This window comes from Lygodium microphyllum, chromosome 13 (genome assembly GCF_053477565.2).
Source record: "Lygodium microphyllum isolate KBCC chromosome 13, Lygodium_microphyllum_v1.1.10, whole genome shotgun sequence".
NCBI lineage: Eukaryota > Viridiplantae > Streptophyta > Polypodiopsida > Schizaeales > Lygodiaceae > Lygodium > Lygodium microphyllum.
Window position 1 is genome coordinate 93,694,477 of NC_141147.1, and position 25,874 is coordinate 93,720,350.

The 25,874-nt window shown below is 41.1% G+C and overlaps 2 protein-coding genes across 2 annotated transcripts; both read right to left on the minus strand.

Moving 5' to 3' along the window:
* Window positions 1-1,237: 1,237 nt before the first annotated feature.
* LOC148026911 (uncharacterized) lies at window positions 1,238-18,256 on the minus strand. The gene is made up of 4 exons (XM_087691433.1): window positions 18,062-18,256; window positions 17,820-17,918; window positions 17,549-17,683; window positions 1,238-1,436 (listed from the first exon to the last, which is right to left on the minus strand). The coding sequence occupies exons 1-4, from the start codon at window positions 18,125-18,127 to the stop codon at window positions 1,314-1,316; spliced, it is 423 nt and encodes a 140-aa protein (XP_087547559.1). The 5' UTR covers window positions 18,128-18,256; the 3' UTR covers window positions 1,238-1,313.
* On the minus strand, window positions 1,444-17,518 carry LOC148026912 (uncharacterized). Its single transcript, XM_087691432.1, has 2 exons — window positions 3,800-17,518; window positions 1,444-3,616 (listed from the first exon to the last, which is right to left on the minus strand). The coding sequence occupies exons 1-2, from the start codon at window positions 4,226-4,228 to the stop codon at window positions 3,539-3,541; spliced, it is 507 nt and encodes a 168-aa protein (XP_087547558.1). The 5' UTR covers window positions 4,229-17,518; the 3' UTR covers window positions 1,444-3,538.
* Window positions 18,257-25,874: the final 7,618 nt, after the last annotated feature.

A 25,874-nucleotide genomic window follows, 5' to 3' on the forward strand; every position in this document is an offset into this window, starting at 1 on the left:
CAATGCTTGTCTACTTCAAGTTTAATTGAGCACACAAGTGGCTTTCTTAACTTGACACTAGAATGCTATTAGCAATCATGGTTGAGTCATTCGAAACCTCAAGCAAATCCTCTTGGGTCAAGCTAGATGCTCCCCTATGAGACAACCTAGAAGCAACCCAACTATCTAAACATGTGTGTTCATGACACTTGGGACAAGCAACTACGCTGACTATCCAACATTACTCCCAAGGTTTCCAAGCATATAGGTTTCACTCATCCTCTCCCTTTAAAAAAATAGGGGGACAAAAAAAGTAAAGAGAGACTATATATCTAGAAGATCTTAGAGAGCACCTTGCCCCCAAAAAGTGAACATTAGGTTACCTCCACATCAAAACCTCCCAACAAATAGCTTGGAATGAAAAGTAGCCCTATCCCATGATCTAACACATAACACATACATGTATACATACCTAAAACCCCATATATACTGAAACCCCCTTAAGGCAAGTCTTACTCCATGTAAATGTGTGTGTGTGTGTGTCGAAAAAGTGAGAGTGATGGGTGGATAAAGAGTGAACCCTCACACTAGCTATACTAAGCCCCCCTAAAGGCAAGTCTTAGGCCCCCTCCATACAAAGGAAGGTGTGCATGTGTGTGCGTGTAAAAAGTGACAATTGAACTAAAAAGAGTGATGGATGGATAAAGAGTGAACCCCTCACACTAGCTATCCCTTGGTGAGTGAGACCATTTGAATGCCACCTACAAGTGATCAATTTAAAGAGAATATCACTTGCTTTCAAGTAACACCAATCATTGGTGTCTTGCCCATGTCTTATCTTCTTGGCAAGATCAAACAATTGATGCTTTAAGCATTCAACCAATCAAATTTTGGAATACTCGTCTTTCACATCTCTTTATACATTTCAATTAAAGAAAAACTAGGAAACCCCAAGAACAAATGTAATGGCCTTGCCTATTGGCAAGTCAAAATGTTTGTTAATTAAAGCAAAAAGTAAACACAACATTATTTGTGATTTTTCACTTTAAGCAATGATTTTGAAATGAATTAACTTTAATTTCCATCAATTTGTAAAGTTTGGACATTTATAGAACATTATGCTATCCTTGAAGGTACACTTCTCAACCAACTTATGTCATGAGAAACTTTGTGAGGGGGAAAAAGGAACTCAATTCAAGCTATCAAAATTGATCAAGCCTTTACAACATCTTAAAACTATAACAAGTGCAAAACATGCTAAGTTAGTAGTCTTCTCCATTCATATTACCATAACATTACAACTAAGAAAAAATTTTGAATATTCACATCTTGTATCAAAGTTTGGCCTTCTCCTTCTCAATTAAATTTGCAGCATCTTGCACAGTTACTATAGCTTCAGCACCACTCTCATCGACACTAATTTTGAATTCTTCTTCTAGAGCCATGACAATTTCCACCTATGGAAGAGAATGCCCACAATATAATAAAAGTGAGCCAAAAAAAGGTGAGATGCTTTAAAATATAAGTAAAACATTGAAATGCTAGATAATTAGATTAAGACCATGGAAATCAAATAAGGTTACTTACAAAAGGCAAAGCCTATGCATGTAAATTTCAAACATTTACTAAAGGCCAAGATATATAGAGGTTGATAAAGCTCAATCAAGACATGTGAAGGCTATAGATTAAAGTCATTTGCAACTAAAAAGCTTGCCACATTGTCTTATAGCAGTGATGGATCTCTCTCTCCCCCTACCCAAGTGGATACTAAACTCCATCTCTCTCTCTAGAAAGGGCATCCTCATAAACAAAAGACCAACAAGAGTTAAATAGTCTCTACAACTTTACACAAGACAGCCTCTCTCATGTGTTTGGTGTGACCATCCTTCACTTTACTAACGTAGAGTTGCATATTATGAGAATTAATGATGAGTGGCTTATGAAGCTTGGGTCACCCCTTTAGAGCATGCTCAAATATACACAAAGTTTGAAACAATTAGAAAACACAAATTACTAAGGATGTGGACAGCTAAAAAAGACTACATATAGACCTTTTTTCATTTTATATCAATGGGCTACAAGCTTGAGAGCATTGGCAATATCCCTGTGACAAATTTTCATGAGCATATATAAAAACTCAAGAAACCGTTTTACTTTTCAACCAAGTCTTCCCAATTATCTCCAAAGCTTGGTCACCAAAACACTTCACATTTCTTGCCTCCCATAGACAAGAAGAAGGGCGATACAAATTAGTTGCAATTGAATTCATCCTTTCCATGATTCCCAAAACATCATATTTCATGCCTTGCTCAACAACCTCGAAGCACCCAATTTTTGAAAGGACCAACTCTCATGCACAAGCAACAAAGGATCCATCCCAAAAGTATGCTTGATGCCTCCAATTACTCCATAGCCAGCTCCATAGCCACAGCTTGCTTTTGCAATGTCCCTCATTGCGAGTTTATCAACTACAAAAAATGCACCCATCATGATTCTCCAATAGAATAATCCCTTAGTGGAATTTTGGACTCCCATATTTCTTTCAAGATGAGGTGTAGTTGTTCCTCTATAAACCTAGTTCCCCACAACTTGGTAATTTTGAGAAGGCCCATTGCTCTATCTCAACCTTTCCTCTACATTGGCTAAGATTTTAGACTATATGAATACTTCTTGCATGGATCTACCTCTACAAGAGAATTTCAAAGACTGCCTCCCATGCAATTGTCAGAAGTGGAGCAGCGGTGGAAGCATAAACATGTGCTGAAAAAAACTGCTAAAACACAAGACAAAAAGAGAAAAGAAAAGAACACGATACAGATGAGAACTCAGATGTATGCACGGGAAATGGAATCCATATATCTGAACACGAGACAGTCGCATACAATAGTGAGTCACTGGCTGCGTGGGCACTGGCACTGGCTCCTCTCTCCACAGAGTCTGCAGATGGTGAAGATGAAGTGACTGACTGAGGAGGAGCCACTGAGTATAAATAGGCTGAAAAAGTGGGGAGCAATAATGCTGGTCGGACAGCATTTAATGCTGGCCGACTGGTGCATAAAATGCTCCACTGGCATAAAATGCCACACCAGAAAAATACCTAAAATACCTAATAAAAATGCCCAGCCCAGATCAAGCTCAGACTCACACATGAGCTGACAAATACTCTGCTAACACCCTCTCTCAGATCATGAGTGATCTAATACAATACAATAGTACAATGAAAAGGGATCAGAAACTATACAACATAGAACCACCAAGTAGAACCATGGATACCCAAGCAGTGGGTGATCAAGCCACCACCAAGGTGCCTCGGAGAGAACCTGATGTCGATGTCGATCGTACCAAACACCTGAAAATAGAGAAGATCATAGCATGTCTCTGTGTCCATCACCAATGTCTCGCATTAGCATACAAGACCATCCTGTCAAAAATGCCTCTGAACATAGGTGACCATGGATTCTCCGCCTTTGGCCAGACCGCCAAAGTGTCCCCTCATGTGAGCTCCAGACGAAAGCCTCCCACTCTCTGTCAGATAACCAGCTCAGCATGAACCTGGATGTCAATCCCAGCTCCAGGATTGGATTCCGCCAGACTGAAGTCGATGCGTCAGGGACGTCCCTCTCTGGAACCTGTGCACCTGTATAAAAATATAGATGAGGCGCGGCTGCCCCATCTGAACACCTGCTCACACTCCCTCTCTGGCACAAGAGAGTCGTGAGGGATGACCTCATCACCATCACTAGAAAACAGCTGAGGAAGGGACCACCAAGCCCTTCTCGTGATCCGAAGAAGAGGATCCCTTCCACGCCTTGGACTTCACCTTGGTCGGAGGATCGGAGTCGGAGTCTGATGAAGGAGAGGACTCATCGGTAGAGTCAGCATCCCGCTTCGTCTTCTGCTCCTTCTTCCTGGAAGCCGCTAACTTCTTGCAGTCCTTCCGCAAATGTCCCTTCTTGCCACAGTGGTAACACTGGGCCTGCGACTTCTTCTTCCTGTCACCCCTCTCTGAAGCTACATAAGTCTCACCTCCATAATGTGCCGGAAGCCGCCCCTGTAATCTCAAGGATGCCTCATGGTTGTCCTCATCAAAGTCTTCAGGAAGAGGAAAAGGACGGAGAGGTCGAGGAATAGCTCCACAGACCATGTACCATAACCGCTTCTGCACAAACCAAGCTTTCATGACAGCACTCCATGTGAGATAATTAGGTCCATGTAACTTATCATTAGTGGAAGTGCACGGAGGAGCCATATGGAGAGGATAAGAAGAGAAGTAGAGAAGAGATGGAATTTAGAGAGGAAACACAGCCAAAACACAAGCACAGACTACAGAAAATGAGAGTTCACATGTAATAGAACCCAAAATCTGATCAATAGAAGACAAAATCTGCTGCAGAAAGTCAAAAAATCAGTCAAAAACTGCCAAAAACAGAGAAAACGGCCTGAAGTGACAGTCACCTAGCCACGAGAGATGCTGAATCAGCAAAACGCAGGCTGTGAACTGGAGAAAACAGGTAGAAAACTGTCGCCAGCAGCTGCAGATGAAAAACGCAGGCAACAGAGGGTGCGTAGGCAGCAGAGGGTGCGGAGGCAGCAGGCGATGGCAAAACTGCAAAAAACGCAGGCTGAAAACAGCCCCAAAACAAGTCGCCTGGCTGCAACAGCAGTCGTCTGATCAGCAGGGATACAAAACAGTCCTGAAATCAGCAAGAAAACACAGCAGAAACACAAATCCTGAAAACTGATACCATGTCAGAAGTGGAGCAGCGGTGGAAGCATAAACATGTGCTGAAATAAACTGCTAAAACACAAGACAAAAAGAGAAAAGAAAAGAACACGATACAGATGAGAACTCAGATGTATGCACGGGAAATGGAATCCATATATCTGAACACGAGACAGTCGCATACAACAGTGAGTCACTGGCTGCGTGGGCACTGGCACTGGCTCCTCTCTCCACAGAGTCTGCAGATGGTGAAGATGAAGTGACTGACTGAGGAGGAGCCACTGAGTATAAATAGGCTGAAAAAGTGGGGAGCAATAATGCTGGTCGGACAGCATTTAATGCTGGTCGGACAGCATTTAATGCTGGCCGACTGGTGCATAAAATGCTCCACTGGCATAAAATGCCACACCAGAAAAATACCTAAAATACCTAATAAAAATGCCCAGCCCAGATCAAGCTCAGACTCACACATGAGCTGACAAATACTCTGCTAACAGCAATTTGGCGTTAGCATTTCTAGCTTGCTAAAACTAAACAATTGGATCATCTTGATTGATCCAATGTTTTACTGCAAATAAGTATTTTCTTGCTAGAAAACTACCCCTTCCTCCAAGTTCTACAACTAATGGAGGATCAAAAGCCCAAGACCAAAAAACATCGTCATCACTTCTTACTGTTATTCCTCCTATCCAACTCTAGCCTTCACAAATACAATCTTCCAATCCTCCAAGATGTTTCTGATCAAGCCAAATGCTTTTTGCTTCTCAACATTAGAAGTGATTGTTGCCTTGTTGTCTATTTTCCATCTTGTGAAAATTCTTTATTGTGGACAAAAATCACATCTAACAACAAAATTGCCCATGGAGAATACTACAAAAGACATTTGCAAAACAACTTAGTTCTACTCTTGCTGACTTCAATTTTGGCATCCATGAGCTTCCATCCACCTTTCTCATGCAACTTCGCCAATTCGAAAGTCAAGATTGGGGCTAAACATATTTCCTTCCCTTGCTTTTTCCACAAAAAAGATGTAAGTGTTAGCCTTCTCTATTTCATTGTTAGTCTGTCATCTCCTAGTTGTGAGCTCCTGTCAGGGTCTGCTAGGAGACAGAGGAGCTCTGTCAGTTTGTGTGTTGCTATTTTTGTTGTGCATTTCCTTCTCGGGTGGCAGTCGGCCATTTTAGGTCTCTTTTTTGGTGCAATCAACCAGTTTAGGCCAAGTCAGCCAGTTTTGGGCCAAGTCGGCTAGTTTGGAGGCTAGGGGGCTATATATAGTAGTCCCCCCCATCAGTCTCACACACTATTATGCAAATTTCAACACACTTTCCCTCCTCTCCCATTCCGGCATTGGTGTTGCCATTGTTTCCAGCCTAATCTGGTGCCCTCACTGATGCTCCAGGCTGCGTGCACAAACTGATCAATCCACACCTTTGTATTCAGCATTCATCTCAGTCAGTGCAGATTTTCTTCCTTCATTTTCCGCTTTCTCTCTCTTCCTCTGTGTTTGTGTTTCTTCTTCCGTTGCGCATTTCGACATGGTATCAAAGACTAACTGAGAGCACGGAGGAGCTTCCATCAACAGAGAGACACCGTCCCCTTCGTCTGCTACTGCCAATTCTTCCCCATCAGCCAGGCGACTCTTCTTGCAGGTACCAACCCTTACATTTGCTACAGGTGCCTTCTCCAATGGCTGCCACATCACCATCTACCTCCTCCTGGTTGTGTTTTGCTGCAAGGCGGCCTTCTATCAGCTAGGCGACACTCCTCCTGGTGGCGTTTTATTCTTCAAGTGATTTTCTCATCTGGCGGCCCTATTCTTGCAGTGACTCCACCCCAAGCTACGTTTTGGTGTCTGACAACTTCTACATCAGCATTTGCATCATCTCCAATTGCGTTTGGCAACCTCAGTTTCTTGCCGTTCACAGTCTGATCGATGGTTGGTGACCCTTCTGCTAGTTGTCACTCAACATCGGCAAACTTTCTTTGGTGTGTTTGGTGTTTGCAGATTTGGAAGATGTCTTACCAGTTTTCAAGCTTCGATGACTGAAAGGATGAGCTTCTTTCTCCTCATTCCTCTGAGCGGAGACGGGATTATCAGGGGTTTCGTGATCGACGACAGGAGGAGTCTCCTTGCACCCATCCTTCTTCAGTCCATGTATCTCAGAGGGTTCCATCTACCGTGAAGGTTCCATTAGCAAAGACTGCTTCAAATGTATGCATGCCTTCCTTGATTCCCTCGATACAAGTGCCCATTCTTCCTTCCTTTCCGAAGGACGACAAGTTGGATGGCTCCAACTACTCCCTCTGGTCGTGCAAGGTGGAGTGCATCCTTGACACATTCGCCCTATGGGAGCTTGTTTCTTCACCCATCGAGCGTCCCTCGGTGGATCAATCTGATGGGGCCTCTATGGACCGTGTAGCCTTGTGGGATAGGCTCAACTCTCAAGCCCCTTCCTTTCTCTTTATGAGTCTTCACGACTCTATTCTTGTTCGTGTTCATAGGTTACAAATTGCGGCGGAAGTGTGGAAGAAGCTTGCGTCTTTGTATTAGCATAAGATATTCACCCACAAGATTTCTTTGGAGAAGAAATTGTAGATGCTCAATCTTGATGATTCTTCTTCCATGAAGGAGCACATCACGAAGATGGAGGATATGCGAGGCAAGTTAGCCTCTCTTGGTTGGGTGATTTCGTCCGAGGATATGCCGATGATTCTCTTGACTCAATTGCCATCACCCCAGCATGATGTCATCTATACCAGCCTCATCACCTCGAGGACCCGCGAGAAACTCCTATGGGAGGAACTTTCCCCGCTTGTATTGGAGCATTACAAGTGTCTCAAAGAGGTGGGTGCCAGTGGCTCCACCAAGGCTTTTACTGCAGGTACTGGTGGCAAGAAGAAGAAGAAGTAGTCGAAGCGGAAGGCCAAGGACACGAAGGAGGAGGACAAGAAGGATGTGAAGGAGAAGAAGCCCAAGTGCCCACACTGTGGCAAGGGCACTCATCCCGAGTTGGCAGAAGTACCCCCATCTAAAGCCCAAGGAGAAGGACTCGAAGGCGGCCCCACCCACAACAGAGTTTGCTTTTGTGCATGTCTTTGTTGAGGAGGATACAGCCCTAGCTTCTACCACTCAAGAGAAGCCTTGGCTAGTGGACAATGGAGCATCTTCTCACATGACCTTTCAACAGGATTGGCTTCAGGATCTTTGTTCGAGAGGGGGCACTATCACCATTGGTTACAACTCTACAGTTCCTGTTCGAGGTGTGGGGATTTTACCTATGTTTTCAGATAGGCGGTCTTCTTCGCCAAAGTTCTTTATGTACCTGATTTGGGCTTTAACCTATTGTCTGTGCATGGTCTTAATTAGCTAGGTACCTGAGTCATTTTTACCCAGGATGCAGTCACAGTGGAGGATGCTTCTACCGATGATGCTCTTTGGACAGGTACACAGGAGGGTGGGCTTTATAAGCTCACAGCCTTGGCAACGAGGGCTTCCGACAAGCTTGGGCTGCTTTGGCATGCTCGTTACGAGCATCTGAACCTTGATGTGATATGGCAAGCTTCCAGGAGGAAGATGGTGGAGGGACTTCCCGATTTCCCTCCTCTTTACACTTTATGCCCCAACTGCTTGAGGGGCAAGTAGCATAGGCAACCTCACCCACAAGTTGCTTCCAGGAGGGCTTCTTCACCGCTCGAATTGGTTCACACCGATCTTTGCGGACCTATGGGCACGGCCTCCCTTGGAAAGGCCAAGTATCTGATGTTGATTGTGGACAACTTCAATCGTTATGTGTGGCCTTATTTCTTATAGTACAAGAGCGAGGCGTACTCCCATTTCTGCGAGTGGAAGGTGTTTGTGGAGACACAAACTACGTCCAAAGTTCGTGGCGTTCGAGCTAATCACGATGGCAAGTTCACTTCTCACCTTTTCTCTCAGTTTTGCAAGGATCACGGCATTCGAGTAGAGTATTCCCATCCAAACACACCATCAAAGAATGGTGTGGTGGAGCGTGCGAATCGGACCATGGTGGAGATGGCCCGATCCATGCTAGAGCATAAGAGTCTACCTCATTCCCTTTGGGGTGAGGCGGTGGCTATAGCGGTGCATATTCGCAACCGCTCTCCGACTTTGGCATTGCAAGACATGAGTCCTTATGAGGATTTCTTTGCAAGTAAGCCTTCCGTGTCCCACTTTCGCATCTTTGGATGTGATGCTTTTGTTAAGTCAAGAGACAGCTTATCTTCGTGGACTATAACACGACCACGAAGGGATATCGGCTCTACGACCTGATGACACAGAAGATTGAGGTGAGCAAGGATGTGATCTTCGATGAGGCTTCAACCTCCGAGGATCCGATTGATGGTTCTCTTACATGTGCTTCTTCGTCATCGACAAACCCTCCCCCACCTTTCCCTACTTTTCCTTCCAGAATGCCTCTTAGCACCCCTCCTTCTTCGTCGACTCCTCCCCCTCCTATTCCTCCTTCTGTTCCCTCTACTTCGGCTTCCCCTCCCCCTTTGGCGGATGTGACTCCTTCTTCGAGTACTTCCACCCCTTCAACCTCCCCTCAGGAGTCTTCTAGGGATACACCGCCATCCGTTGGGGAGCCTTCTTTAGATGAGGAGGATCTCCCTTCCCTTGGTGAGGGGGAGTCCCTTTCTCCAACACGTGCTTTGCAGCTTCCTTTGTGGTATCGCCGGCTTATGCAAGCTTCAGGTGTTACTCACTTTCCTGCTTCTTCTACAAGTCCACGCAGATCAGCCCAATTATGGGCCCCGCGGGATAGTTCACTCTATGTGAACTATGCTCTTATGTCACAGATTCTTCAGGATTCTGAGCCTTCCACTGTTGAGGAGGCTCTTATACAGGATGTTTGGAGACACGCTATGCAAGCAGAGCTCGATTCCATCAAGCGAAATCAGACTTGGGACCTTGTATCGAGTCCCAAGAAATGAAAGGTGATAGGTGTGAAATGGGTCTTTAAGAACAAGTATCTTGCAGATGGCTCATTGGACAAGCACAAAGCTAGGCTTGTTGCCAAGGGTTTTGCACAGTAGGCAGGTTTGGATTACTTTGAGACTTTTGCTCCTACAACTCGGATGTCTACCATTCGAGTTCTTTTGGCTCTTGAAGCTCACCACCGTTGGCCTGTTTACTAGATGGACATTAAGTAAACCTTTCTAAATGGCGTCCTTGAGGAGAAGATATATGTTTCACAGCCTCCAGGTTTTCTTGTGCAAGGGAAGGAGGATTATGTCTACCGACTGCGGAAGGCCCTTTATGGCCTGAAGCAGGCTCCTCGTGCTTGGTACCAAAGGATTGACCGCTTCTTTCTACATAGTGGCTTTCAACGCTCCGATCATGAACCCAACCTCTACTTTAGGGTTGTGGGTGACCTTTGTGTTTTGCTGATCTTGTATATGGATGATCTTATTATTACAGGGAGTGACACTCAACAGGTGGAGCACACTCGGTTTATTCTACGGCAAAAGTTTGACATGACAGATCTAGGGATCCTTCACTTCTTTCTTGGTCTGGAGATCTATCAGAGGCATAGGGCATCTTTATCTCGCAGCGCAAGTATATTTCCGAGCTTCTTTCGGAATTTGCTATGGCCGAGTGTCGATCTATTTCATGCCCCATGGACCCTAAGTCCAAGCTTTTGTTGGCAGCTGGAGTTCCCCTTAAAGATCCCACTCGTTACAGGTGCCTTGTTGGCTCACTTATCTGGCTTATTCACACTCGGTCGGATGTCTCTTTTGTAGTGGCTTTGTTGTCTTCTTTCATGAAGACTCCTACTCATGATCACTAGAGGGCAGCCTTGCGTGTCCTTCGATATTTGCAGGGGACTCAATCCTATGGGATCATGTATGGAGATGGGACCACTCTTTCTGGCTAGAGTGATTCTAATTGGGTAGGTGATGTGGATTCGTGACGATTTCACCCTTGGATCCGGTGCTGTCTCTTGTAGCAGCAAGAAGCAGCCTCCTGTGGCACTTTCTTCTACAGAGGCTGAGTATCGAGCCTTATGTTCGACCGCTATGGAGGCACTTTGGCTCCGTCATATGATGGCGGAGATTGGCTTTTCCCAGACAGGACCCACAGAGCTGCCCATGGACAACCAGAGTGCCCTTGCTCTAGCAAAGAACCCGGTGTTTCATACTCACACAAAGCACATTGAGGTTCAGTATCACTATGTTCGAGAGCAGATCATGGATTCGGAGCTAGCAGTGGCCTATTGTCCCACAACGGACAATGCGGCTGATCTCTTCACGAAGTCTTCGCCTCAGGCTTCTTTGCTTCGTCACATGCTGATGTTAGGTCTTTAGACCCTCCCAGGATCTGAGAGGGGGTGTTAGCATGCTCTATTTGATTGTCAGTCTGTCATCTCCTGGTTGTGAGCTGTTGTCAGAGTCTGGCAGGAGAGAGAGGAGCTCTGTCAGTTTGTGTGGTGTTGTTTTTGTTGTACATTTCCTTCTCGGGTGACAATCGGTCATTTTAGGTCTCTTTTTTGGTGTAGTTGGCCAGTTTTGGGCCAAGTTGGTCAGTTTGGAGGCTAGGGGGCTATATATATCAGCCCCCCTATCAATACACGCTGTTATGCAGATTTTAGCACTCTCCCTTCTCTCTCATTCCGGCATTGGTGCTGACATTGTTTCCATCCTGATCTAGTGCCTTCACTGACGCTCAGGGCTACGTGCAAGGACAGATCAGTCCACGCCTTTATATTTGGCATTCATCTCAGTGAGTGCAAATTTTCTTCCTTCATTTTTTGCTTTCTCTCTCTTCCTCTATGTTTGTGTTTCTTCTTCCGTTGCACACTCCGACACTAAGTAGTGAGTTCCTAGTTTTAAGCAAACACTTATTCTAAAGCATAAATAAGAGGCATGTAGAACTTGAGGGCAAGGAATATAAATAGTCAAAGGATCTTTAATTTTATGTGAAGAGGCCAAGCAGTGTTGCTCCAATTGCTAATTTTATCTAAAATCCACTTGATCCCCTTACTACTTTAGTCATCCATATTCCCACTAGAAAATCTAAATAGTAGACAATTATTCCCCTCTTTACATCTCTCCCTTTCCATCTGAGTGCCTATAGGTCATCTTTAGTGACACAAATTAAATTTGATTTAGCAAGGTTAATTTTAAAACCACTTGTCTCTTCATAGATGCCAATGACCCGCATTGATTTATTGAGATCCTCACTACTTGCTTGAAGAAACATCAAAAGGTCATGTGCATATCCCTACCTTGTCATTTACTTATTCCTATATCTTAGTCCTTGTAGGAATCATGTTGAACTCATATCTCCATCATGCAAAAGAAAGGATGTGTTGTTAACACAAATAGCAAGGGGAGAGCAGGCAACCATATCTTACTTTGCATTTCACATGCAAAGGCTCAATTAAGCTACCATTCGCTAAAACAAAGGCTTGTGAGTCTCCTAGTAGGTAAGGTAGATTGACAAGCATTTCGATCATGATGATCATGAGCTGTTGAATGAACTACCGTCCCACCTTATCAAATGCCTTCTCAATGTATAACTATAAGAACAATACACTTTACCTAGGCACTTTCTACACTCATTCTTTTCAAGGTTTCAATTGGTTCTTCCTTTGTAAAACATGCAATTAGCTTTGAGTTTTTATTCTATTTAACAATATTATCCACATATTATAGCAATCCACGCATTGCAAAATCTTTACACTTATTGTGTTCCCCATAGAGGTTTGTGAAATGTGAGTAACATAATTGTTGGATTTACTTTTAATCGGTGATGAGAATGCCTCCCTCCTTTTGAAGCATGACAATACTATCCCTGAGTCTCCTCCTCTTTAGTCCTTCAATGAACACCACCGAGATACAATTTGGATCAACCGTAAGTATTGTATTAAGCTATAAGATGATCTTCTCCACTTCCCCCTTAGCAACCACTTGCTTAATTGTTTATGCCTTTCCTATCAAGTGCTCTTTCTCATTGTTGAGCTTCCTCCCTCAAGCTAATTCTCCTAATCACCTATGTCTAGTCTCCTAAGCATGTCCTCTATCCAATTTGCCTCTTCTCTTCCTTGTTTGCAAAGCTTGATACCTTGCCGTCCAATACATTATTGCATGATGCTTGCAAATTCCTCCCAAGGATTAGTTGACTCACGATTTATAGCTTGCTTTAAAAATTCGATGGCTCCCTCGACCATATAATTAAATTCACTTTGCTTAAAGTGCCTTGGATTTAGAACTAGTAATTTATGTTGGCCTTTGCCACTATTGAGCTCAAAGGAGCTAAGCTGCAAAATGACTAGCAAGTAGTTAGAGATGAAACACATAAAATCGACCTCCACACTTACAAGATGAGGGAGCCAATATCCATCCTTTGGGCATAGTCATCTATCCATCCTCACCTAGTAGCCAAGCCAACCGAGCAACTTAAAGGTTGGAGGTGGCTCCAATTTGTGCAAGAATTGATAAATGTCTATAAGCACAAATTTATCAATCATACTATTTGCCATGCTTCGAGCTCTTCCCCATGAACATGAACTCAGTTGTGGAAGTGTCTCTTTCCTCAATGATCATATTAAAGTCTCATCCAATTAGTTCAAAGTTCACTTCTAAATTATCTAACTTCCCCCATACGTTCATTCTAAGTCTTGGCTCATTATATCCATTCGCATTAATGATGTCAAAGCAAATGTCTCTTCAATTTAATGCGACCTAAAGCAATTTTCCATCTTCAAAATTATACTTCAACACCTTGGATTTTTGTTGAACTTGATTATTGTTATACAGTTGAAATCCCTTCAAAGAATCCCTTATGGGAATGCCCCCTACAAAGCAAGTATAATCCTTGCACATGAAGCATTTCCCACTCCAACAATGCATTTTGTGTTCTTGCAATAGCACAATATCAAACTCATTGTTGTATATCTAGTTCCATAGCATGAGCCTCTTCACATCTTCATTCATGCCTTTTACATTAAAAGATGCCAACTTAAGTTGTTCTTTCAGAGTCATTATTATATGAATTAATGTCAATAGCCTTATCAAAACCTTTGTCGACATTTTCCAAAATACCTTGCTCCCTAAATCATGCATTTATTCTAAACTTCAATCTGATGATCAATTTGTTGAAGTTGATCTGCATGGTGAGTCAATTGTAACATTTGGCCTTATGCAACCCAACTCCTTTCTAATTTGCCTAGATGGCGTTCATAAAAGCATTCCCTTTACCCGTGCTTGCCTTGGGAATTGTAGCTCTACTCCAAAATGTTTTTTGACTGGCGAGAAATTTGCTCATGTGCTCTCTAGAACTGCCATGTCTTGCTTCTCTTTATCTTTATTATTCTTTCTCTACTCCAAAATGTTTCTTGATTGGTGAGGGATTTGCATGTGTGCTCTCTAGAACTGCCATTTCTTACTTCTCTTTACCTTTCTTATTCCTAAAGACTTGCCATTGATCCCCATCTCCTTTGGCATTGCTCTTGTTGGCATTGACTGTGACATGCTTATTGTGTTTAAACACTTAATCCCATGATTGCTTATCTCTTACGAACCTATCTACGCATTCTTCATTTCCTTGTGGACATTCACTATAGTAGTGGGCCCTCATGATACAAATGGGCACATCCACATCAATGTACTCTGGTTGCTTCTCTGCCATATCCCGAAGAAGATACATTGTTTGTGAAAGGACTCTGTAATGTAGAGGGACTCTCCCAATCCCTTGGCACATTGTTTCCTGAGGCAATCTTTTCCAATTTCAATCGATTGCCATGCCATTGTATATGTCCAGTCCAATCCCCAAAAGAAAATTCCTTATGCATGGTCCTTATCCGCCACTTCTTTGGTGTTGAAGAAAACTTTGAAGAATTATTTTCCTCCATAATAGATTTGATCCACTGAACCTTGAGACCTATGAAAAATGTTAACCCAACTCGCCACCTCCATGGCCTTGGGGGCGACCTGTGAAAAATACAAGCACTTCTTTAGTATTGAACTAGATAACATTACAAGAAACCTTCACATCCAATGTGACTTTTCTTGACAATCCTTCACCATGATCCTCCATGTTTAAGAGTAGTTGCCAACAACTCTGCAACCAAGAGAGGATTGGCTTCAACATGCCAATCAATGTCTTCACTCATGCTGGTTGGAAAAGATTATTTGCTACCTTTAGTCCCCTGGATATAGACAGTTTCTTCATATCCCCCACTAGCCAACTCTTCATTAGAGTAATGAAGAGTGCTTCCTACAAACTAGCCTTCCTTATCAACTCATTATTGCCACTAGCAATTTGTTCCATCACTTCATTTATATCAAGATAAAGCTTGCTCAAGCTCTCATGCAAAAAGGTGCATCAAGATAGAGCTTGCTCAAACTCCCATGCAAATAGGAGCAAAGAGCACCACTTTCTTCCATCACTTGAACTTCCTCACTCATATCAAGATAAAACTTGCTCAAGCTCCCATGCAAATAGGTGCATGGAGCACCACATGGCAGTGGCATGGCCCCTTAACTTCTAGTTAATTTGCGTGTATGTAAGTTAAGGCCATTATTCTTCCATGGATCACTTATACCCCTAAACCATTTTAGCAATTCTTTCACTCATCTTCCCACACAAGTCTCTTACATTAACTTTTTTGTGCACTCATCAAGAAATATGATATCAATTTCTATGTTAATTCAAGTTATCTTTCTTTAAAATTTACAAAAAATGTTATCATGTTTTTAAATGTGATCTTTCGCTAGCAAGCATACCCTTGACAAAGGCTAGAAGAGTTTATTGTTCCTCTATGCTATAAGATGTTGTAGAAAGAAGTTTAAGTCAAATAGCCACTCAAGCTACTCCAATCGATTGTTTTGGTAAGGATCCTCATTTATTACATTTTCCTTTTGGTTTTTATACTTCTAACACATTTCTTAGTAGTGATCACTCCATAGATCTATCTCTTTATGGTATGGTAGAACTTCAAAGAAAATAGCCACATTTGAGATGCTAAAGTCATGTTCATTTGGATAAGGATGCTCGTTATTTTTAATGGACTTAATTCCAATAACCCCCATGTTGCTTGTTTATAATTCTCATAAATGTCTCTTATCTTCCATGTAGTGCAATGTACCATTGTGTCCAGCATTGAGTTTACTTAGTATGATTGTATGGTGATTTTCGTGCCTTCTTAAATTCCAACTATTGTACTTGGATGTTTTTTGAATGCTAAGGTTTGTGTTTTTCATGTTGCAAAGCTTTCTCTATTGTAGCACCAACTTTTTCTTTTGTCATCATGCATTTGCCTTACAAACCATCTCTTCTTACTTGGTTGTAACTACATTTGGGAATTAGCAACTTAAAAAGGAGGCATCTTGGTATGATGTGCTTTTAACCCTTGCTTTGTGTTGATGTTGTACCGCTATCTTGATGTTCGCTAGTTTTAGTGAAGGTTCCCTTATTGCAACCCACATGCATTTTGATGCTAGTGTCTTAAGCAATGACCCTAAACTTTGGTCAAGAAGTGTAAGTCTCCTAATAGTTTGATTCATTTTTATCTATGGCAATCTCCACCCCCCACCCAAGGTAACTTTGTACATTTTCCTTTTCTCTATTAACCTCATCATGGCAACTCCATGGATTGATGAACCAAAATACAAAGAATCAACTACGCTTATTGGAAAGCTACTTAACTTGTATAGAGGATTATTGGGTATGTATTAAGTGAAGCAACAAGAGCATCCTCTATAATGCACAAGAAGAGCACAAAAGGCAACTTTGAAAAGGCGCTTATAGAAAGGATATATTGGATGTTGTTGTTCCTTTGCTAATATCTCTTTGCTCAAGAGATGCCAATGGAAGTGTGCAACAAGTTGAGCAAGCTTATCGAAAATTCTTGACATTGAAGAGTTGCATGTTTCAAATCTCACCAAGCTTCTATACACTATGGTATGCATTCAAAGCCCATACAGTTTCAAGTACCAACAAGTTGATGACCAAAACTCTTTGTTGCTCAATGAGGTGTCCATACAATAGAGAAGGAGACTTACACTTCCTGACTAAAGTTAATTAGGATCCATAATTGTAAGTCTCCTAATAGTGAGCTATGTTCTTTGCCTTCATGTTTGCTAGGATACATAATTGTAAAGGCAATATCATCTTCATCATGTCTTGGCAAGCTATTCATGGACCAAGTAAAGGCAAGATCGTCCTCATGATGTCATGGCAAGCTATTCACAGACCATGTGTGACAATAGATGTGAGATTTACTAAGCTATTATCTAAGAGAAGTTCTCAATAATGGTCGTTTCCCATATTAAGTTCAATGTCATGCTTTATGTTCAATGTTGACACAATTATGGTCTACCCAAGGTTAGTCTACTACCATAATGTTTTCCAAATTCTTACACCTTAAGTACTTGGATGTTGGTGCAAGCTAGGGAGACTATAGTATGTAGATAAATATCATTATTTATTGGCTGTATCTCATTAATGCTTGGCACATAATCACTTAATAATTTAGTTCATGTTTCTCACAAAGTGGGATTTGAGGCTACTTGCACTTGGCCTCACTTCTAGCCTTATGTCTTGCATAGGAACTCAAGCTAATGGATTATGCGATCGTTCACGACATGCTGCAAACTTAGTCTTTGTTTTGGGTGTGACTTCAAAATGATGGATTGTGTGATCTTTGACAACATGTCGCAAACTCAAGTCTTTGTTTTTGCCTTAACTGATGGATTGTGTGGCCATTTTTACAACATGTTGCAAGAATCTCTAATTAAAAAGCCTATATAGCAAAATGTTCTAATTAAGAAAAAAGTAAAATTCAAGTCTAAGAACTGATGGTTGAGATGGATGTATACCTGATCAAGAGAGTCTGCTCCGAGCTCTTGGAATTTGGAGTGAGGATGGACGGTTCCGGTAGGAGCAGCCAATTGCCTGCTCACGATCTCTATCACTCTCTGCACAGTCTCCGGCTTGGCTGGGGGGGAATCCGCCTACAGACAGAGAGAGAGGACCTCATAATTAAGATGATCAGAAGACATAGAACACATGGCTTCGACCAAATCCCTAAACCCTGCTGGTGGATCTTCAGTGCACTTTCTCTCTTGCTAACCCTTCTCAAAACCATACCTGACAAACAACTCGTACGCCTCCATAGCCTCTCCACATCATGCCTTGGCTCTTCTTCAAGCTCACAAAGGAGGCACCATTGCTTCGTCTCAGAGATGCCTGTGAGAAAAACCGGACTGGTGAGGCCATGGTTGCATCAGAGAAGGAAAGAAAATACAGATGGATCAAAACGCATCTAAAAATGTGTGTGCGCGCGCGCGCACGAAAGAGAGAGAGAGAGAGAGAGAGAGAGAGAGAGAGACCTGAGACTCTGGTTCTTTGGCCCTGCTCAGACAGGTGGAGATGGAGCTGGAGGAGAGGGAAGCCATATTCTGTGAAGGGCTGCGTGTCTTCTGTACCTTGCTAGCTATGGAGATCTCGTGTGCCAAGCCTTCTAATACTCACTCACAAACCTTTGATAAAACCTTTTTAAACGCGTTGCTTTACCTACCTCATTACTGTATCACACGCGCATGTGAAAACACAATCCATCAGCTCTCACTACAAACCTACCTTTAGTTTTAAAGGCAATCCCAAATTTTCAATTTCCCAAAAGCTTTCAATCGAAGGAGGAGGTTTAAAAATCGAACCTTAGGTTTGCTCTTAAATGAATTGCAAACCCTTTTCTTCTTCTTCTTCTTTTTCTAATGTGAGATATTTATTATATTCGAAGGTAAAATATTTGTATCACCCCCAGTAGCGCGGGGGGAGCTAGCAACTTATGCCCTTTATAGAGCTTAAAAATGGGCCTCCTCAAAACCTAGACATCTTTCTGACCATACATGCCCCTACCTTTACACACACTATTATTTTTCAATAGAGTATGACAGCATTCTTTCAACATGTACCCCCTTTGTAATTACTCACATCTTGCTCGGATTTGTTTTAAATTCATTTGAGCATGCGTTGCTTTCTTCACACACACAACGCTCTATATCCTAATTTGTGTCTTCAATGCATTTGGGATCACTGTTCTTTTAAATATGATGAAAGCATTTGGGATCACTGTTGCAGTGAAGCCTAAGAAGCCATATAAATATGATGCCGAGATTTAGGAATTCTTCAAAGGCTATGGCAATGCCATCAAGTCGCCACTATTTTGGAATGTCCATTTTCTAATGAGGATATATATTCTACCCTATAGAAAATGAAGAATGGGAAGTCACTACAACTAGATGAATTCCTTACTAAATTCTTCAAGGTTGTTTGGGATGTTTATGAGAGACTATTGTAAGATTTTTAATAGTTGCACGAAAGAAGGGTCTTTGCATGTGGAGACTAATCGAGGGTTAACCAAATCAATCCCCATATCTCTCAATAGAGGTAAAAGTATCACAATGGCACCCACTAATAGTGTTTTATGTATCCTATAAATCAATGGCCAACAAGCTGTTAGCCTTGCCCATGAAGAACCTCCTGCCAAAAAGAACAATTTGTTAAGACATGCATCGTATGCCTGAAGGTAAAGCATGATAGGCAAAATATGTCGGGTTTGTTGCAGCCCTTGCCTATTCTAGATAGGCCTTGGCAGAGCATTGCAATGGACTTTATTTTTGAGCTTCCTAAGACACCTACAGGGAATGATGGGATATGGACTATCATTTGCAGGTTTAGCAAACAAGCCCATTTCATTCCGACAAGGAAGAATATAAAGGCTAATCATATGGCACTATTGTTTTTGCAATACATCTTTAAGTATCATGGTATGCCAGAGTCAATCATTAGTGATCGAGACCCCCGAATGACTAGTTTATTTTGGAAGGGGTTATTTGAGAATATGGGTACCACGCTAAAATTCTCACCATCCTTCCATCTACAAATAGATGGTCAATTTGAGGAAGCAAATTCCATAGCGCCAGATCTTTTGAGGTGCTATGTTTTAGACCACAAGACACAGTGGGAGCAGTATTTGCCTTTGGTTGAGTTTTCTTACAACAACACAACACATAGTTCTATGGACAAAGCTCCATTTGAGGTGGTTGAGGGTGGAAAGAAGGTACCACCTATTCTCCAAACTAAGGATAAGATCTTTGAGGCTGATCGTTATGTGGAAAACTTGGATGTAGCCTATGCAAAGATAAAATATGCACTTCGGATATCACAAGAAAAGCAAAAGAGGGCAGCTAAATGCCACAAATGTGATTTGCAGTTTGCAAAGGGTGATTATGTATTGCTGCATTTTGAAAATGCAAGGTTGAAAAAGATGAAAGGAAGAGAAAGATTGTACCTGAAGTTGAGTATGAGATACTATGGGTCCTTCCAGGTGTTGGAGAATATCAACAATGTGGCATATTGGCTGAAATTACATCCACATTGGCGGATACATAATGCCTTTTCATGTCAATTTGTTGAGGCCTTTTCATGGTGATGTGCAAGAGGATATGTTTGCTAAATTTTAGCATGAGGTTGAGGAGCTAGATGAGACTTTGGTACCTGAGCAGATTTTGGCACATAAGGAAATAAAGATCAAAGGTAAAGTTTCCAGGAGATACTTGGTGAAATTTCAAAATTATTCACCAATGGATGCCAAATGCATGGAAGAGGATAACTTGGCAGACCATCCTCATTTGTTGTAGCTTTACCTAGATGCCTTTCAGTTAGAGCTTCGGGCTCCGTCAGGCTCAGCAGAGCAAGGGTCCAGAGTATTGCCTGATGCTCAAGGGGGTGGTAGCACTTCCATTCCTCTAGTTATGGATAGCTCTCATATGTAGTGAATCTCGAATGTATTCAACATGCATCCAAGGTATTGCGCCGATAGTATGTTTGCCATGAGGTTACTACTTAGTGTACTAGTCACTGTGAGATGTATGCATATGACTACGAGTTTCACCAAGCACTTGAACTATACTTTTGCATCAACTTATGATCAATTTGGCATGAATTTTGCCTCAATTTGAGATAAAATTTCTAATCTATTTCAGCTTAGTTTTTTATCAGCTTGAGAATCGTTTATGGTCACTTTTTGGATTAGTTTTGCATCAGTTTTGGCATTATTGCTGGTTAGTTTTTGCAATGAGTTTGTGATCAGTTTGGGGTCACATTTGCAGCAGTTTGTGATCAGTTCTTAGATCAGCAAGTTATCAGTTTATGATCAGATTATACTCAGTTTTCAATGGTTTACATCTGGTTCCATGGACAATAGCATATGTTATGATGCCATTGATGTTTTAGCCATGGTTTATGCTATGCTATGGTTTGGTTTTGCTAGATGAGTTGAGCTCATGAGAAATAGACATGTCATATGATAATCTGGCAATGTTTTTTTTTTATAAGATTCTTTATGAGTCTTATGGTACTATACTCATCTTATTTTTGCAATTGACTTTACTCTTACCCAATGGCAACAATTATGTAATAATTAATATTGATTACCACAAGGCCTATGATAGGATCTCCTTAGAATTTATCACTCACACTATGGAGGCCCTTGGATTTCATAAGGGACTTGTAAGCATGGTCAAAACCATCTTCAATAACTTACCAATGAAAGTCTATGTGAATGCTTGTTATAAGCCCTTCCCCTTATAAAACCATCCATTGAGGTGGTCCACTTGCACCATTAGTGTTCATCATTGTCATGGATCCCCTTCTTCAGAGGTTGCACTAACTTGTTTAGAGAGGTGCTATAAAAGGCCTTCCCCTATCCTCGAAAGGAAAGTTCACATCACAATTTCTTTTAACAAATGATAATAAGAACACTATGGTGGTGAAAGAGAGAGCATGGATCCATTATGGCCACATTCTAACTATTTATAGAGGTTTCAAGGTTAGGAGCAAGACCAAGCTCCTCTTTCTAGGACATGGTTCCCAAAGAAGACTCAGTCACTTAGGTCTAGAAAAATAGGAGATATTTTGCTATTTAGGATGGCCCTTAGGGTCTTCACATTACTAGAGACAAAAATGTGATTAGCTCAAGGCCAATTGTGAGGCAGAAGTGGAGAAATGGAACCTTTCCCCTCTTTGCTTTGGAGGCAAGATTGTGATTTGAAAGTATATGTTGGCTACTCCAATACACTTTTTTGTAGTTATCTTCCCATTCAAAAATGTTGCATGGGGGTCAATGGGAGAAGGCCTTTAGGAAATTTCTATTGAACTTGTAATGTTTCACTTAATTAAACTCTCCCCTTCACTTATTTTTTTGTAGCACATGACCACCATTTAGTTAAAAACTCATTCATTATCCTTCATAAGGCCATAAAAAAGCTTGTGATTAGCATCCTACTAGTACAATCATCAATAAACCATAATTCAAACTCTTCAACAAAGAGACCAAAAACTACTAGTGAAAATGGGCATTCTTGCTTGATAATCAATATTACTCTCAACTCTTTTGGGACCATCAAGTAAAAGAAAGAACTCCACAAGCACCCTTCCATATATAAACTATCCATTCTCCTTTAAACATGTTGTGGTGAGTTTAGGTTTTTGAGCCTCTCCAATCTTGCTACACATGTACTCTATCTAGCAGTTCCCAAGCTATTACATAATAGCTATAATCTAAGGAGAATGGCCGCCTTTAACCAATATTCCCTTGAACAATATTTTTCTTGCATTTTTTCCATTCACAATTCCTTTTCCTTTTGGTTAATGGTATTATGTGCAATAGTAAACTTCTAAAATTTTGGTGAAGGTATTCACATGCTAAATAAAAAAGGGCCTATTTCATTCATTAAAAACTTACACCTTATGCATTGAATGCATGTTATAGAGAAAGTTATACATGAGGGATTCTTGCCTTAGGTTTTAAATGCGTGAGATATAGTAAATCCTCAGGTAGTTTGCCTACAATTGACCTTTTTCAAACATTTGTCAGGTGTGTCAAATCGTACTCATATAAATTCTCTACAATGTGGAACATAATCAACATCAAGAAATTTAGAAGGTCCAAGTCATTGTTAGAGAAATATTTCAAGTACTAAAAAGTCATATATTTGTTGAGCAAAATGCTTGTGGTGGACATTTCTCAAGAGTGTCCATCGAATCATGCACAAAAGATCAAAAGCGTGTTGCAAAGGCAACCATCAATTAGGGTTGCATGTTAAGAGAAACATCCACTTGCACAACTTTCTTATTGGTTGTCTTGCTTTTTTACTTATGAAGTGTCACATTGAATGATAATCTATACACCATGTGAATGGGGCCACTAATAACCTTATTAAATTCCTAAATATCTATAATGAAAGGATTACTATATTCTTTTGTTTTAAATAAGGCTATTATTATTTTTGGGGAGTCATGTGTGTGGACATGTAGGCACCTAAATCACTTCTTTTTATGTAGAGGATTTGTGTGTTTGCATGTGTCCTAAAGTATCCACCCTTCAATACTTAAAATTATTGGTTCATTTGGAAGCATACCTCTTAGAATATGCATATATGCTAGCTTTTCTTTGCATGGATTTAATGATCTCACACATACAGTGAATAAGGTCACACTTCTAGTAATAGTTACATAAATTTGTGTACTACAAACCATATAGCTTTAATGTACTATGCACTAGTAGACTTTATGCGAGGAGACTGAAAACAATCACATGGAGTCTTCTATCCAAAATTTAATCATGGTTATAACTATGTGTGCATTTCAAATCACATGAAGTGATAGACTGCACATGGAAATGGTTATATATCTAATGGATTTAATAATAGAAATAGAATGTGATAGCTGGTCATCTCTCCAAGTGTTATGTGGGCTTTTAAATTATAGCTCTTTATTGAAATTGCATGTGTAGGTAGTGAAAAGCTATTTGTGCTTTGTAGTTAAAATAATTAGGAGGTTTATTATTTTTGTTATGCATTGTTGTGTCGGTGATGTTATAATAGTTGTGTGAAGAAAGTCTCAAAGGACAACTCTAATTTATGAAGGGGACATCATTTTCAATCTATGATAATAAAAAGAAAAGGGAGAAGCTTATTTGTTATACAAAAACCAAGTTGTCATTTTCCACTATCAAAAGATATGCCCACTTCATTTGCATATAATATATAGTTGATTGATGTTAATAAGGAAAAGAGCACTCATTTGAATGTAGCTATTACTTGTTGTTGGTAGACTCAATGTGATATATGTAACACTCATTTGAATGTAGCTATTACTTGTTGTTAGTAGACTCAAGATGATATATGTAACACTTATTAAGTGTATCCTTCATCAACACCTATTAAGGTGGTCATTCATTTTTACATTATTATATAAATTAAAAGGATTTCCTTCATGGTTACTTTGATTTGAATGTAGCTATTACTTGTCTTTGATAGACTCAAGGTAATATATGTAGCATTTATTAAGTATGTCCTTCATAAACACCGATGAAGGAGGATGATTCCAGGAGGCATATTTCACAGTGGATTCCGTGCCACGGTGGATTCCGTGCCACGGTGGATTTCGTGCCACGGTGGATTCCGTGAGGTTTTACGGTGGATTCCGTAAACTTTGTTGACTGGGGCTCATACACAAAGTGGATTCTTTGTGCGAGAAGTTGATGGGGATGCCTATCCTTTTCGGGTGTTTCATTAATTTAGTGTGTACATGGGTGATTCCATAGCGGGTGATTCCACAAAATACATATTAAATTAATAAATGTTTATGAGTTTAGAGTGCGCACTCGTGATAAATTAAGGTTAGGATTGATTTCTAACCAGTTGATTTATTTATGTAGCTGAAGACTGCTAGGTATTCACTTTTGTCGGTTTAATTGTATTATTTTACTAACAATTGTGAATGCTTCAGTTGATGTTTAGAGATAGTAGCAGTGGTGGAGGAAAGCATTGGAAGATAGTGTGTATTCGAGTTATCACTTATATTTTGATGGGCGCATACCTTAGGCATGGCGCCTATATTTTGTCGCGCCTATTTATTGAGGCATTGGATATTTATTTATTATTTTGTATGCGCATGGACGCACGATTATGATATTTGTATTTGGACATTGTATTGGGTATGCCTGACTCTTTGGGCGCCCGCCCATTAGCTTTATCTCTATTTTGTGCTAAAGCAAACTCAAAAGCCAAAAGCGTGCTATTTTGTAATTTGGGCTATTATTTGAGCTTGAAGATAATTAACACATAAAATACATGCTTTGTGGAGCGTTCACAAAAGGCATGGGGGGAGATTGCATCCAATTGGTCTCTTGTTCATGTCGTGCATGCTTTCTACCTTGAGTTTTGTGCAAAAAGTAGAGTTCTTTTGTTCTTGGGGACCTTCCGGCGTTCACTACGCGAGCATATAGCATCCGATCTGTGTACCAGTGGTATCAGAGCGAAGCTGAGATCGAGAGCTTCCAATCGCTACCCATCTTGTGCAAAGGCAGAGCTCCTGGAACGATCGAGCTTTACGGTCAGTCTCATCATGAACGATCGATATGGGTGGATTCTTGGCGGTCAACAACCTCTGTTTACAACCTCTGATCATGAAGGATTGGCCTGAAACGGCAGAGGACCACTCCTACATCTCTCCTTCCAAGTCGTTTTTCCCAGTCAATACAGATAAGCTTCATCTCTTTCACAAAGCTTAAAAGCTTAATATTAAAGGGTAGAAAGCTTAGTTTTAAGCTTAAAGAAGCTTAAACTCAAAATCGTCAACAAAACGGCAAGAGAACGTACTGGGCGGCGGTAAATCCGCCGAGGACATGAATATGTCCTAAAAAATCGACAACAGGCTGAGAAGCTTAAAGCTTCTTAGTAATCTAAGTTTAGTAAGGCTCTCTAACTCCTCAAGTTCAAATTTACCTATTATGCAAGTCTAGCAAGTCACGAGAAGTCAGAACTGACTTGTGCTAAAAACTCCCATAAGTACTGTTCCTGCGCAGAAACACCGAACTGCAAAATTGTTCCCTGGAAGACTCTGTTCGCATATGTAGACTTGCTGAACCAGTTTCAGCACACGCAGACGGTCATACGCAGAATTTACGAAGATTTCAAACCCCACAATTGCCAAAGACGAAGACCGTGAAAGCCAAACAACAATCTATAAGCCTTGTACACCCGACTTTGAGCTACGCTCATCCCGCTAATTGGATTTTGAGAGTGTGAGGTCTTTTGAAGTTTTACAGGATGACGGAACAAAATATGGATGATT